This window comes from Oryctolagus cuniculus, chromosome 13 (assembly GCF_964237555.1).
Source record: "Oryctolagus cuniculus chromosome 13, mOryCun1.1, whole genome shotgun sequence".
NCBI lineage: Eukaryota > Metazoa > Chordata > Mammalia > Lagomorpha > Leporidae > Oryctolagus > Oryctolagus cuniculus.
The window spans coordinates 91,407,616-91,420,832 of NC_091444.1; the positions used below are offsets into that span (position 1 = coordinate 91,407,616).

Sequence of the window (13,217 nt, forward strand, 5' to 3'; positions counted from 1 at the left end):
ACTGTGGCGTAGCAGGTAAAGCCGCTGCCTGCAGTGCCAGCATCCCATATGGGCACCAGTTCGAATCTCGGCTGCTCCACTTCCAATCCAGCTCTCTGCTATGGCCTGGGAAAGCAGTGGAAGATGGCCCAAGTTCCTGGGCCCCTGTACCCACAGGGGAGACCTGGAAGAAGCTCCTGGCTCCTGGTCACAGCTCTGGCTGTTGTGGCCAATTGGGGAGTGAACCAGCAGATGGAAGACCTCTCCCTCTCTGCCTCTGCCTCTCTGTAACTGCCTGTCAAATAAATTCATAAATCTTTAAAAAAAATAAGTAAAGAAAGCCCAAAGGAGCCCGTCTGCCTGGGGAGCAGCAGAGGCAGGGCCTGTACAGATTTACCCTCTTTTCTGTCCCTCCCTCATGGCTGGACTGTGCCAAGTTTTGAGAGGACCTGAACTTTTCCTGTGGCTCTGCTGGGTAGGGCGAGCCAGGCCCAGGGCTGTGTCTACTGAACCCACCCCCCAACTTTGGCTCCACTGGTATCAGGAGGGAAGCAGCTGCCAGGTGTCAGGGCAGAGGGGTGGTCTCACCTACCCTTCCTAGAGCCAGGCTGCTGGCCTCTTTCTGTTCTATTCTTGAAACACAGTAGCTGCACCCAGAAGGGTCCATGGTGGCCAAACCTAAGCTACCTGTGACTCACAAAGAGGGAGTTAGTGGCTGGGCAGTGGGTAACCTGTGCTGCCCATCCAGGCCAGGCCTGGGGTCTCTGTGGAAGCCTGGCAGCGGGGGAGGGTGGTGACCCTGGGCCAGGTGTTTCTGGAGCTGGCTGACACCCGGGGATTTTTGGCTGGGTCATATAACCTGAGCTATCCCAGGGCCCTAGCGTGCAGTGTCTTTCTCGATCCTTTGTTTTCCTGCCTTCCTGACAGCTGCTGATTGGCCTCTGTGGGCCGTGCCCCCTCCATAGTGCTAGTTTTGCTAAGCATCCAGGCCAGGGAGCCAGCTTTAGAGTGGATTTGAGTGAGGGAGACACGTGTTGTGGCCTGAGCCCAGAGGTGGAATGCCAGGAGGTACATCTGATGCATAGGTATCTTTACCGCCTAGCCTTCATGAGGCACGGAAATTCTAGAGTCTCCCAATGGTGGCAGTGGATTTGAGTTGCGTCTTGTCCTGGTGGTGAAGTTGATCCAGTGGCTTTGCCCCTGCTCAAGGAATTACCACACAAGGGTAAAGCAGGTGAGTGCCATTTTGTCTCTTCTCACCTTCTGCCTATGTAAGACAGACTTGGGACAGGTAGTTTATTTTGAAGGCAACTCCAGGAAGCATGTGGGGAATGGAGCAGGGAAAAGCACAAAGCCAGGGAGGAGTGAGCATGGTGGTAGGGCCTCCCCAGGTGTCTCTCAGGGTAGTGTTCTCTCCTCTGTCGATGCCCTTGTTCACTGTGGACTTTTCTGAAGACTGATGGGTGCCAATTTGTCAGAGCCACGATCTAGGTGGGCTGATGTGAGGGCTGTGTTGTTTCTGGAGCTGGTTTGGATGAGCTTAGGGCGGCCCTATGGTTCCTGGCATTTGTACTTGGGCCCTTTCATGGGGAGGGAGGTGAGTCTGGTTTGTTGAGGGCAGGTCCCTTGGCTCCAACAGCCATGTTCCTGGGAAGATGCCATTAGGAGTGCCAGGGTGAGTGAAAGACTGGCTCCCTGAGGTGTGGATGGCTGGGCCCAGCTTCCTGCTCTTAGCACCCCACTGACACTGCCCAGCTTGCCATCAGCCTGTGCTCTTGCCCCCACTCAGATGGATCTGCCCAGGGCACCCTCCCTCATGGGCAGCTCAGAGCACTGTCTGACCCTGGGGAGCTGAAGTGTAGGAAGTGACCTCACATCTTCTGATCTGTAGACTTCATTTTCCTGAGTCTCTTCCTGTCTTTATGCCAACATCTGGCCATGCTTTTCTACAATCAACCCAGCGCCCACAGCCCCAGGGAGTACTGTCTGCTTCTCAAATAAATAAATAAGTCCTTTTTAAAAAATAAGAAATGAAAAGGAGATATTACATTGATATCACAGAAAGACAAAGGACATTACGGACTGTTATAAACAACGACATGCTCAAATGCTCAAGGCTGGATCAGTGCCCCCTGTGGGTGGCAGTGACCCAACTTGTTGAGCCATTACCTGTTGCCTACCAGGGAGTGAGAATCAGAAGCCAGAAGCAGCAGTCAAACTCAGGCACTCCTATACAGGATGCAGGCACCCCAAGCAATGTCTTAATTGCCATGCCAGATGCCAACTCCTTGACCAAATTTTTAATTAACAACTAGCATGAGTTCTTCAACTCTCCTAAAATATCAGAGAGGAAGGAATTCTTCCAAACTCAGCCAATGAGGCCAGCATTACCTTGATTCCAAAACAGCTGGAGATGGGCCAATCTGGAAGCTGGAGCTTCCTCTGGGTCTCCCACCTGGATGTAGGGGCCCAAGAACTCAGGCCATCTCCTACGGCTTTCCATGCCACAGCAGAGAGCTGGATCAGAATTGGAGCAGCAGCGACTCGAACCGGCACCCAGAGGGGATGACGGCACTGCAGCCAATGGCGTTATCCACTATGCAACAGTGCTGCCCCCTACCTTTAAAAAAGATTTATTTAAAAGGCAGGGTTAGAGCAAGAGGCAGGGAAGACCCACTCACTTTTACTTCAGCCTGGAGAGCTGACTGGGATCTGAGCAACAGTCGGGCATACAACAGGGGAACCGCCTCACTTCCTTTTCCTACCCCAATCCCACGGAGTGCCAAATTCCACAGTGAAAAATCAAGCAGCATGCCTCTGATCTTCTACCCAGCATCATAGTCAGAGTCAGGGCAATGTGTGGGGCAAAGGACACATTCCACTGTATCTTGCAACCAAGGGAGCTTTTGGGCATTAGGCCCAGAACTATGCTCAAACACTCCATGTATGCAAGGGAGAGTCACCTTAGCTTCTGGGCATTAACACCTGAAGCAGCCCACAGGAAAATTCACTCCCTGGATGATCTGGGTAATGACTCCAATATACCCTGAAATATGAGGACTGTAACAATTCATTCTAATTTTCTCTATGCCACTGTGATCTATTCAGTGGACATAGGGAAGAAGCTACCTGTGTTCCAAATCTCTGGATTCATACCCTCCAGAGGAAAATCTCCTGTAAACCTTCTAATTACCCTGTAGGACTAGAGCACATCCAGTTCACATTTCCTATCCTAGGACTACAACTGTTGGTATCATAAGCCACAGCAAGAGTTGGACTCTTCTAGCAGGATCAGAGGAAGGGTCCATCTGCATCACACCATCTTAGAGGCACAGCAATCAGTGCCCAAGCCCAGGCATCACTCTGGCTTGCCAGCAGGACAAGGAGGTGGCCACACCTCTCTCTCTCAGCACCAAGAATAAGGCCCTGGCTATCATATTTGGCAGAAAAACTGACACTGAACTCCAAGTGGACTAAAGGTACACACCCAAGGAAACCCTTATTCATCTCAAAGCCACACTTCTATTCCTACAAACTGCAGAGGACTAATTCACTGTGTTACTTACAGACATTGCTGATATTAAGACAAAAAGAAATTACTCAGAGACTATACATACCTGGCCTCATCTTGATCCAAACCAGAGCAACAAGCCAAGTGATACCCTGTATATTCTGGATAAACCATTCCTTTACAATGGAAACTATTCCATAAAGATGAAGCGACAAATACACAAGATGGGCAGACGTAAACATAAGGACATAGGAGACATGCAAAGTAGCATAACAACTCCAAAAAAAACCACAATAATCCTCCAGATTTAGATCATGACTGAAGGAAATCTATGACAGACATAGGATTAAAAGTAGTAAGTACAAGGAAGCTCAATGGGATGCAAGAGAATACAGACAGCCTGAAGAAATGAGGAATTCAACAAGTTAAGAAGTTAGATTTCACTGAGAAGAACCAATCCGAAATTTTGGACATTATATCCTCAATCAGTGAAATAAAAAATATAATCAATAGCTTTAACATCAGAATAAACCAAGTGGAGGAAATAAAAATTTATCACTGCAAGAACTAGAACTTTGAAATAACCCAATGCAGTAAACCTGCATGTACAAAATAAACATACAAAAACAGTAGCTTTTTTGAAAGAGTTTTTTAAATTTATTTGAAAGCCAGATCTACTCAGAGAAAGGAAAGAGGAAGAGAGGAGACAGAGATAGAGATTCATCTTCCACAAGCTGGTTCACTCTCAAGATGGCTGCGGCTGGTGCTGGGGCTGGTGCTGGGCCTGGGACTTGGCAAGGCCAAAACCAGGAGCCAGGAGTTTTATTTGGGCCTCCCACATGGGTGCAAGGGACCAAGGAGTTGGGCCATCTTCCATTGCTTTCCAAAGTGCCTTAGCATAGAGCTGGATCAGAAGTAGGGCAGCCAGGACATGAACCAGCACCCATAATGGGATACAGGAGCTGCTAGCAGTGGAGGCCCCTAGTGAACTCTCAGAAAGAGAATTCAAGAAAGAAATCCCATTTATAATAGAAACCAAAAAATCAAATATTTAGGAATAAATTTAACCAAAGCAGTGAAAGATTCCTACAACCGAAACTATCAAACATTGATGAAAGAAACCATGGGGATACAAAACAGGAAAGATATTCCTTACTCATGCATAGGAAAAATCAGTACAATTAAAATGTATATACTGCCTGAGTAATTTACAGACTCAATGGAATCCCTATCAAAATACCAATGGCATTCTTTACAGAGTTAGGACAATCTTAAAATTCATATGGAATCACAAAAGACCACAAAGAGCGGAAATGACCTTGAACAGGAGAACCTGAACTGGAGGCATCACAATCCCTAATTTCAAAGCATACTACAAAGATATAGTAATTAAAACAACTTGTTATTGGCATAAAAACCAATTAACAGCTCAGTGGAATAGAAGAAAGAGTCCCAAAATCAATCCACATACAAATAGTCAACTGACTTATGACAAAAGTGCTCTGACCACACAGCGGAGTTAATGATAATATCCTCAAAAATGGTGCTGTCGAAACTGGATGCATGTACATAGAAGAATGAAATTAGATCCATATCTCTCACCACATACAAGAATCAACTGAACAAAGATCAAAGACCTAATTTAAGCCCTGATATTTTGAAGTTGCTAAAAGAAAATGTAAGGGAAACACTCAATGACATCAGTATAGGGAACACCTTCATGGACAGGATCCCCACAGTTCAGGAAACAAAAACAAAATTAAGTAAATGAGATTGTATCAAACTCAGAAGCAAAGGAAATAACAGAAGTGGTCAGATATCCAAAAGAATGCAAAAAAAATTTGCAAAGCATCTATCTGACAAAGGATTAATATCTTGAATATATCAACAACTTAAAAAGTCAAAAACAACATCAATGCTTACAGGAAGTTTTTGAAAAGGAGATTGAAAATGCAAATGGACAACAAATATATGAAATAAAATGCTCACCTCTAGACTTCAGGGAAATGAAATCAGAACTACAACGAGGTATCTCCTCACCCATAACAGAATGGATAAAATCCAAAACACACAGTAACAAATGCTGACAAGGATATGGTGAAAAAAGAACACTTAAACACTGCTGGGAGAAATCTTAACTATTTTAGCCATTGTGGAAAACAATGTGGAGATGAGATGTGTTTTAAAATCAGAAATAGATTTTCCACATCACAGTACTGTGTATATACCAAAATACTTGAACACAAGCTATCCAAGAGATACCAGCATCATGTTTTTAGCAGCACTGTCCACAACAGCCAAAATCTGGAACCCACCAAGGTGTCCATCATTAGATGAATGGGTAAAAAAATGTGGTATACATAAACAATGGAATCTTACCCAGCCATAAAATGAATGAAATTCTACTATTTACAGCAAAATGGACACAACTGGAGCACATCACGTCATCATGTTGAGTGAAATAAGCTGGACCCAGAAAGACAAATACCACATGTTCCCCCTTATATGAATTTAGGGAAAAAAAAAAAGAAGAAAGGGTTGTGTGTATCAGTATTACTGCAAATACAGCTTTGTAAAACTTTGTGAAACCAATAGTTAACAATCTTAAAGTACCACAGTTTTAATGATCTGTAATTACTTTAAAATTTACTGCATAAGTATTCAACTACAGTTTACAGTCATTGTCAATATTCTCACTAAACTGGTATCATTTTAATTTTACTTGTTAAACTTATTTGTTAAAGTAGTAAGCCTTTTTATTGTAATTTAATTTGAAAATTGGCTCTCTCAAAAACTAAACCAAAGACAAAGAAAAGGGAGAAGGAAACACAGTGCAAGAAAATAAGGTGGAGGGAGGAAGGGACTATCATTAAGTTCTTACAACTGTGTCTACAAAGCACACTGAGTCTGTGAAACACTAATTAAAATGAAAGAAAATACAAAGAAAAATGATGCACATTAATTTGTTCCCTACATCACTGCTTACCTATTTGCAAAAAAGAATTGCAAGACTCAATATAGAACTAAGAAAATGAGGTACATTAAGTAAATAACAGATACAGAAACATATTAACTATAAACAGTATGGTACATAAACTACATATGATGGGGCCCGTGCAGCAGTGCACTAGGTTAATCCTCCACCTGCGGCGCCAGCATCCCATATGGGCACCGGGTTCTAGTCCTGGTTGCTCCTCTTCCAGTCCAGCTCTCTGCTGTGGCCTGGGAGGGCGGTGGAGGATGGCCCAAGTGCTTGAACCCCTGCACCTGCATGGGAGACCAGAAGAAGCACCTGGCTCCTGGCTTCGGATTGGCATAGCTCCGGCCATGACGGCCATTTGGGGAGTGAACCAACGGAAGGAAGCCCTTTCTCTCTGTCTCTCTCACTGTCTGTAACTCTACCTGTCAAATAAATAAATAAAAATCTTTAAAAAAAACTACACATGATGTCACTAGAAAAAACTTTGAAACCTAGGTTAACATGCCAATTAAAGTTACCTCATTCCACACTACAAGTACTTGGGTTAAGTATCCACATCCAGCTCCTGACTCTAGCTTCCTATTAATGTGGACTTATAAGGCAGTTGTGATAGCTCAAGAAATCAAGTACCTGTTTCTGGCTCCTGACTCTAGCTTCCTGTATTATGGACCTAGAGAGAAATGGTTATGGCTCAAGTGTTTGGGCACCCATCACCCGTGTGGGAAACATGGAATGAGTTCCCAACTCCTCACCTCAGCCAGTCTCAGGACCAGTAGTTGTGGGAATTAGGAAGTGAATCAACAGATGGGAGTCCTCTTTATATCTGTTTCTTGCATTGTGTGTGTGTGTGTGTGCGGGTATGTATCAGTATCTGCTTCTGAAATAAAATTTTCAATATAAAAATCACATTTTTGAAAAATGTTAACTTTAGTGATTTCAAAGACAAAGAGAGCCCTCCTATCTACTCCCTCACACCTCAAATGCCTGCAAACAGCTAGGACTTGGTCAGGATGAAGCTAGGAGCAAGGAACTCAGTCTCTCATGTAGGTGACAGGGACCCAGATACTTTTGCCATCACCTGATGTCTCCCAGAACACACACTGCCAGAAAAGCTGGAACTGGTGATGGATCCAGAATTCAAATCCTGGCACTGTAACACAAGACACAGACATCCCAAGGACTGACTTAACTCCCACACCAAATGTGTGCCCCCAAGAAAGCTTTTAGCACTGACGAATGATACCCAAAGGCTGTTAAAAAGCCTAAAGCTAGTAATAGGTGATCTTTCAAAACTAAAGGAAAACTCCCTTGGATTTTTTTTGCATATCTTCCTTTCCCTTCATTTAGCATAATATAACAATTATGACAAGTTTTCCTCTCCAATCTCTTAATTTGTAATGCCTAATTGAAGTCCAGTCCTGATTTCATAATATGAGTACAGGCCAAAAACAATCCTTTTTCACTGGTTAATAATATATGTCTGCTTAGTAACAATTCATGTCAACAGAAATAAATAGTAAATGACATCAGTAATAACCAAAAAACACCCCTTGATAATCTTAAATTTTCTCTCCACATTAGTCACATAAAAAAATTTAAAGAAACTCAAACTCGGCCGGCGCCGCGGCTCACTAGGCTAATCCTCCGCCTAGCGGCGCCGGCACACTGGGTTCTAGTCCCGGTCGGGGCGCCAGATTCTGTCCCGGTTGCCCCTCTTCCAGGCCAGCCCTCTGCTGTGGCCAGGGAGTGCAGTGGAGGATGGCCCAGGTGCTTGGGCCCTGCACCCCATGGGAGACCAGGAAAAGCACCTGGCTCCTGGCTCCTGCCATCGGATCAGCGCGGTGCGCCGGCCTCAGCGCGCCGGCCACGGCGGCCATTGGAGGGTGAACCAATGGAAAAGGAAGACCTTTCTCTCTGTCTCTCTCTCACTGTCCACTCTGCCTGTCAAAAAAAAAATAAATAAATAAAATAAAAAAGAAACTCAAACTCTGTGAGAATAGGGAAAATCCTCCACACTGTAAATCATCTAAGACAAGAATATTTCAAATATATCTGCCTATTCCATCAATTTAAAAATATTCTAGAATGCACTGGTAATTATTCCTTTTAATTTATTAAAACCAAGGTAAGAGTTTTTATTGGAAATGACAAAAAATCAATAATTAAAATACATAAACTATACCACCAGACAACATTTTGTCCCAGCAGGATTACAGGAGTGCCCAGCCACTCTCCCAGGGTGCAACCCATCGTCTGTGTGCTGGCTGCTGCTTCCCAGACCCTCCACGAAAAGTGAGGGCCCTGTCAGACACTGCGGTTGCAACTTGAAATGGATGTTCACTCCTACCACAACTTGTAGCCACAGTCTCATCAGCACCCAAATAACAAAGCCAGCTCAATGCTGTGGACCACAACCTCCAGGCAAGAGAGAATGGTCCTGGCACACCCGCCATCTGGCTCTCCATCCACACTGACAACACCTGGACACTCTCAACCCAGCACGACCAGGATCATCAACTCTGGAAGCTGGCGGTTCCCAGATAGATAATGCAGGGAACTCACTGCTAGCAGGCAGCCTGTCCCCAGGTGAAAAGCTGACTGCCAGGCAATGGCCGTGGATAACTAGCACCCAAAGAATATTGACTCCTCACCCTCCCTTTCCTCTGGACGCCATGATGCAAAGGCAGGGGTATGGGGAGCATCTCTGTGTGCAGGCCATGAAAACCTGAGAGGCCCACTGGCTCCAAGGTCCCCCACACTTCCCCGCCCATGGCCTGAGGCTTCTTCGCCACTTCCTCTCTGCTGCTGCCTGCTTCTCTGCACTACCCAACACACTGCCACAGTCAATGCCACCTCCAAACTGCATGTCCCTGCCCACGACGCCCCATGCTCCACCAACGCAGACTCACCTTTCCCAGCCTACACCGCCTCACACTTCCAAGGCACCGCTGCTGCCGCCGCCCATGAGGAACTACAGTTCAGCGCCGCTGCCTCTCTTCTCACCAGCTCCCCCGCCACCTGGTGCTCCCTAGCTGCCCTCTGTGTTGCTGCCGCCACCATAGACTTACACCTCCCTGCCTAGGAAGCCCCACACTTCAGCAAGGCAGACTTAGAGCCATGCTTCCCCACCAACAACCAAAACCGCCCCACGGGTCACTGCCACCACCTACTTAACCCTGGCTGCTCAATGTGTCCCTGTCGCTGACCACCCCATGCTTCGCGGAGTCACTGCTGCCTCATCCTTCTTCTCCGCTGCCCACCGCCGAACTGCGCTTCCCTGCCCATGATGCCCCACAGGACGCTGATGCCCACACCCACACCGCTACCCACCCAGACGCTGAAGCTGCCACTGCTGCGGCCAACACGGAACTGAGCAAAGCTGCCGCCACGGCCTGGTTCCCGCCGCTGAAGACTTCTGCTCCCCTGCCCGCCCAGAATGCCGCAATCCTCACCGACAGGAACACTGAGCCAGGCTTCCCCACCCAGGACGCCGGATGCTTCCCCACTGCCAACCTCACTGCCACTGTGCTATGGGTTGCAGATGCAGACCTGTGCTGCCTCGCAGATGGCCACAGGCTATGGAGTCGCCACTGCTGCTCCGTCCTTCCTCTCCACTGCCCGCCGCGGAACTGTGATTCCCTGCACATGACTCCCCATCCAAGGCTGACGCTGATGCCTCCAAGGCCTCTGCTACCAACACTGAAGCCCCTGCTGGAGGACACAGACCTGCGGCCACTGCCGCCCCTTGGTTCCCCACTGCTGCCAGATAGGCAGCCACCACCGAAGTCTTCTGCTTCCCCGCCCCTGATGCTTCACGGCTGCCACCACTGCCTGCTTAGCCATTGCTGGCCAACATGCACCACCGCCACTGGTGGTACACACCTGCTCTTCCTGGCCAACCACCCAACACTGCCCAAGTTGTCGCCACCGCATCCTTCTCTCCGTGGCTGGCCACTGAACTGTGCTTCCCCGCCGGTTCTGCGGATACTACCAACGCCAAGGCCTCATGCACACAGGCACCCCACAGGCACCAATGCAAAAGCCTAGGCTGCATGGGATGCCACTCCCACGCCGACGAGGCCGCAGCCAGCCCAGGTTTTCTCTAACTTTCTTAGCGGGCCAGTGCTTTGCCGCTGGATCACTGAGCGCCGGGCCGTGTACTTGGGACTGCTGGGCAGACTCCACTCTCCTTACTCCTTACGGGGTGTCAACAAACGGTGAGTGTACCTGGCCGCAGGGAAGGGGAGGGACAGCTGAGCTGGGGGTCAAGCAGACAGGGAAGTGGAAGTGTCTCTCACCAAGGGGAGTGGGGGACCGGGGAGCCCCAAGGTCACCGATGGTACATACCTGCATTTCTTCACTGACGGCCAGACACTTACCCAAAGTCGCGGCTACCGCCAGTGTATCCTTCTCTGCTGCCCGCAGACAAACTGAGCGTCCCCACTCTCCCACGACACCCACGCGTTGCCAGCATTTGGGGAGTAAACTGGAATAGCAACTTAAAAGAAAAAAATAGGGGCTGGCGCCACGGCTCAATAGGCTAATCCTGCACCTCGCGGCGTGGCATACTGGGTTCTAGTCCCAGTTGGGGCGCCGGATTCTGTCCCGGTTGCCCCTCTTCCAGGCCAGCTCTCTGCTGTGGCCAGGGAAGGCAGTGGAGGATGGCCCAGGTGCTTGGGCCTTGCACCCCATGGGAGACCAGGAGAAGCACCTGGCTTCTGCCATCGGATCAGCGCGGTGCGCTGGCTGCAGGTTGCCAGCCGCAGCGGCCATTGGAGGGTGAACCAACGGCAAAAGGAAGACCTTTCTCTCTCTCTCTCTCTCTCTCTCTCTCTCTCTCTGTCCACTCTGCCTGTCAAAAAAAAAAATAGAAAAAGTTTTCCATAGGAGTACTAAAATATGGTCTACTATTAAATATAAATTAATAAATACTAATACATTAATATGTTCAAATATCCGAACTCTATACCAAGTTTAATTCCAGGAATTAAAGGAAGACCTAGAAATCTAAAAGTATATGGGGCCAGCCTTTTGTCATAGCAGTTTAAGCTGCTGCTTCAATGCCGATATCCCATATGTGTGCTGGCTCCCATCTACTCCCGTGCCAATTCAGCTCCCTGCTGATGGCCAGGGAAGCAGCAGAGGGAGGCCTAAGTGCTTGGGCCCCTGCGACCAACGTGGGAGACACAGAAGAACCTTCTGGCTCTTGGCTTCAGCCTGGCCCAGCCCTGGCTACTGGGGTCACTTGGGGAATGAACTAGCAGATGAAAGATCTCTGTCTCTCCCTCTCTCTAACTCTTTCAAATAAATAAACAAACCTAAAATATATATAACTATATATAATGTATAAAAACTATATATAACTCAGCTCATCCCATTTACAGATAAAAAACAAAAAAGATCATTAAAATATGTTAATGTTGATATTTGCTAAAATTCAACAAGCAACCCCTAACAAAATAAGACCGAGTAAATACTTCTTTAATCAGAAATATTCAAAGACATGTATTACTATCACTTTTCTTTAACACTCCGCAAATGTTAAAGTTGCCAAGTGTTAAAAATTCTTGATAGCTTAACTAGTACTCAAACAGTATTTTACACTTAATGTTCTGTGTGGGTGCAAACTGTTGAAATCTTTACTTAATATATACTAAATTCATCTCTGTATATAAAGAGAATTGAAAATGAATCTTGATGTGAATGGAATGGGAGAGGGAGCGGGAGATGGGAGGGTTGCGGGTGGGAGGGGAGTTATGGGGGGGGGAGCCATTGTAATCCATAAGCTGTGCTTTGGAAATTTATATTTACTAAATAAAAGCTAAAAAAAAGAAAAAAATGATAGCTAATAAGAAATTATAAATAGTATTTATAGTATTTTTATAAAAAGTGAATAAATACAGGTTACTTATGTGTGTTGCTGTGTTTGTTTTCTGAACAACAGTGTATTTCTGCAAGACAAAAAAGTGACTTCAGCTCTAACACATGTAGGCTACCAGAAAAGACAGGCATTTTGGAGAGCCTTACAAGAAATATTACAGGATATTTTTGCTTTACTTACCTTGTAATACGGTCAATGCTGACAATTTGCTTCTGGTTCCTTATGATCTCAATGGGTGCCCAAAGATGCTGGATAGCTTTTGTATCTGCCTGTTGTCTTTTTGTTAAGCATGCCATGACCTGTTAACTTCTTTAGCTGTAGTGACAGACAAAAACACATGCAAAAGAACACCAATTACAAGATGAATTGGCAACATAGTGAGTAACAGGTTAATAACAGCCCTCAACTTGTATATTCATTGTCTGTCTTCACTAGGACATAGCTGGTATTCAACAACACAATTCATTCAGGATCACAGTACTTAAAATGTCAAAAGAAAGGACTCAAGTACAAAAACCACTGTATTTCTCTCAGAATTATCAAATAATAGTTTACTGAAACTTAACATACTTAAATTAGAAAGATTCACATTTAGGGGCTGGTGCTGTGGCACAGCAGGTAAAGCTACCACCTACAGTGCTGGCATCCCATAAGGGCACCAGTTCAAGTCCCCGCTCCTCCACTTCCAATCCAGCTCTCTGCTATGGCCTGTGAAGGCAGTCGAAGATGGCCTGGGTCCTTGGGGCCTTGCACCCATATGGGAGACCCTGCAGAAGCTCCTAGCTTCAGATCAGCACAGATACTGTGGCCATCTGGGGAGTGAACCAGCAGATGGAAGACCTCCCTCTCTCTGCTTCTGCCTCTCT

At 46.6% G+C, this 13,217-nt stretch overlaps 1 protein-coding gene across 6 annotated transcripts in view; it reads right to left on the reverse strand.

The window, feature by feature from the left end:
• LOC103352179 (putative ankyrin repeat domain-containing protein 20A3) overlaps window positions 1-13,217 on the reverse strand; it is a 144,980-nt gene that overhangs the window by 131,546 nt on the left and 217 nt on the right. Inside the window, exons 1-3 of one of the 6 annotated variants that reach the window (XM_070055924.1) lie at window positions 12,532-12,658; window positions 11,182-11,322; window positions 10,850-10,968 (exon numbers count right to left, since the gene is read on the reverse strand). In XM_070055924.1, the coding sequence (XP_069912025.1) occupies window positions 10,850-10,944 (95 nt within the window). In that variant the 5' untranslated portion in view covers window positions 10,945-10,968; window positions 11,182-11,322; window positions 12,532-12,658. Of the gene's footprint in view, window positions 1-2,370; window positions 6,205-10,849; window positions 10,969-11,181; window positions 11,323-12,531; window positions 12,670-13,217 lie in introns of those variants that run through there. The other 5 variants (XM_070055923.1, XM_070055922.1, XM_070055930.1 and 2 more) reach the window with 5 other exon arrangements.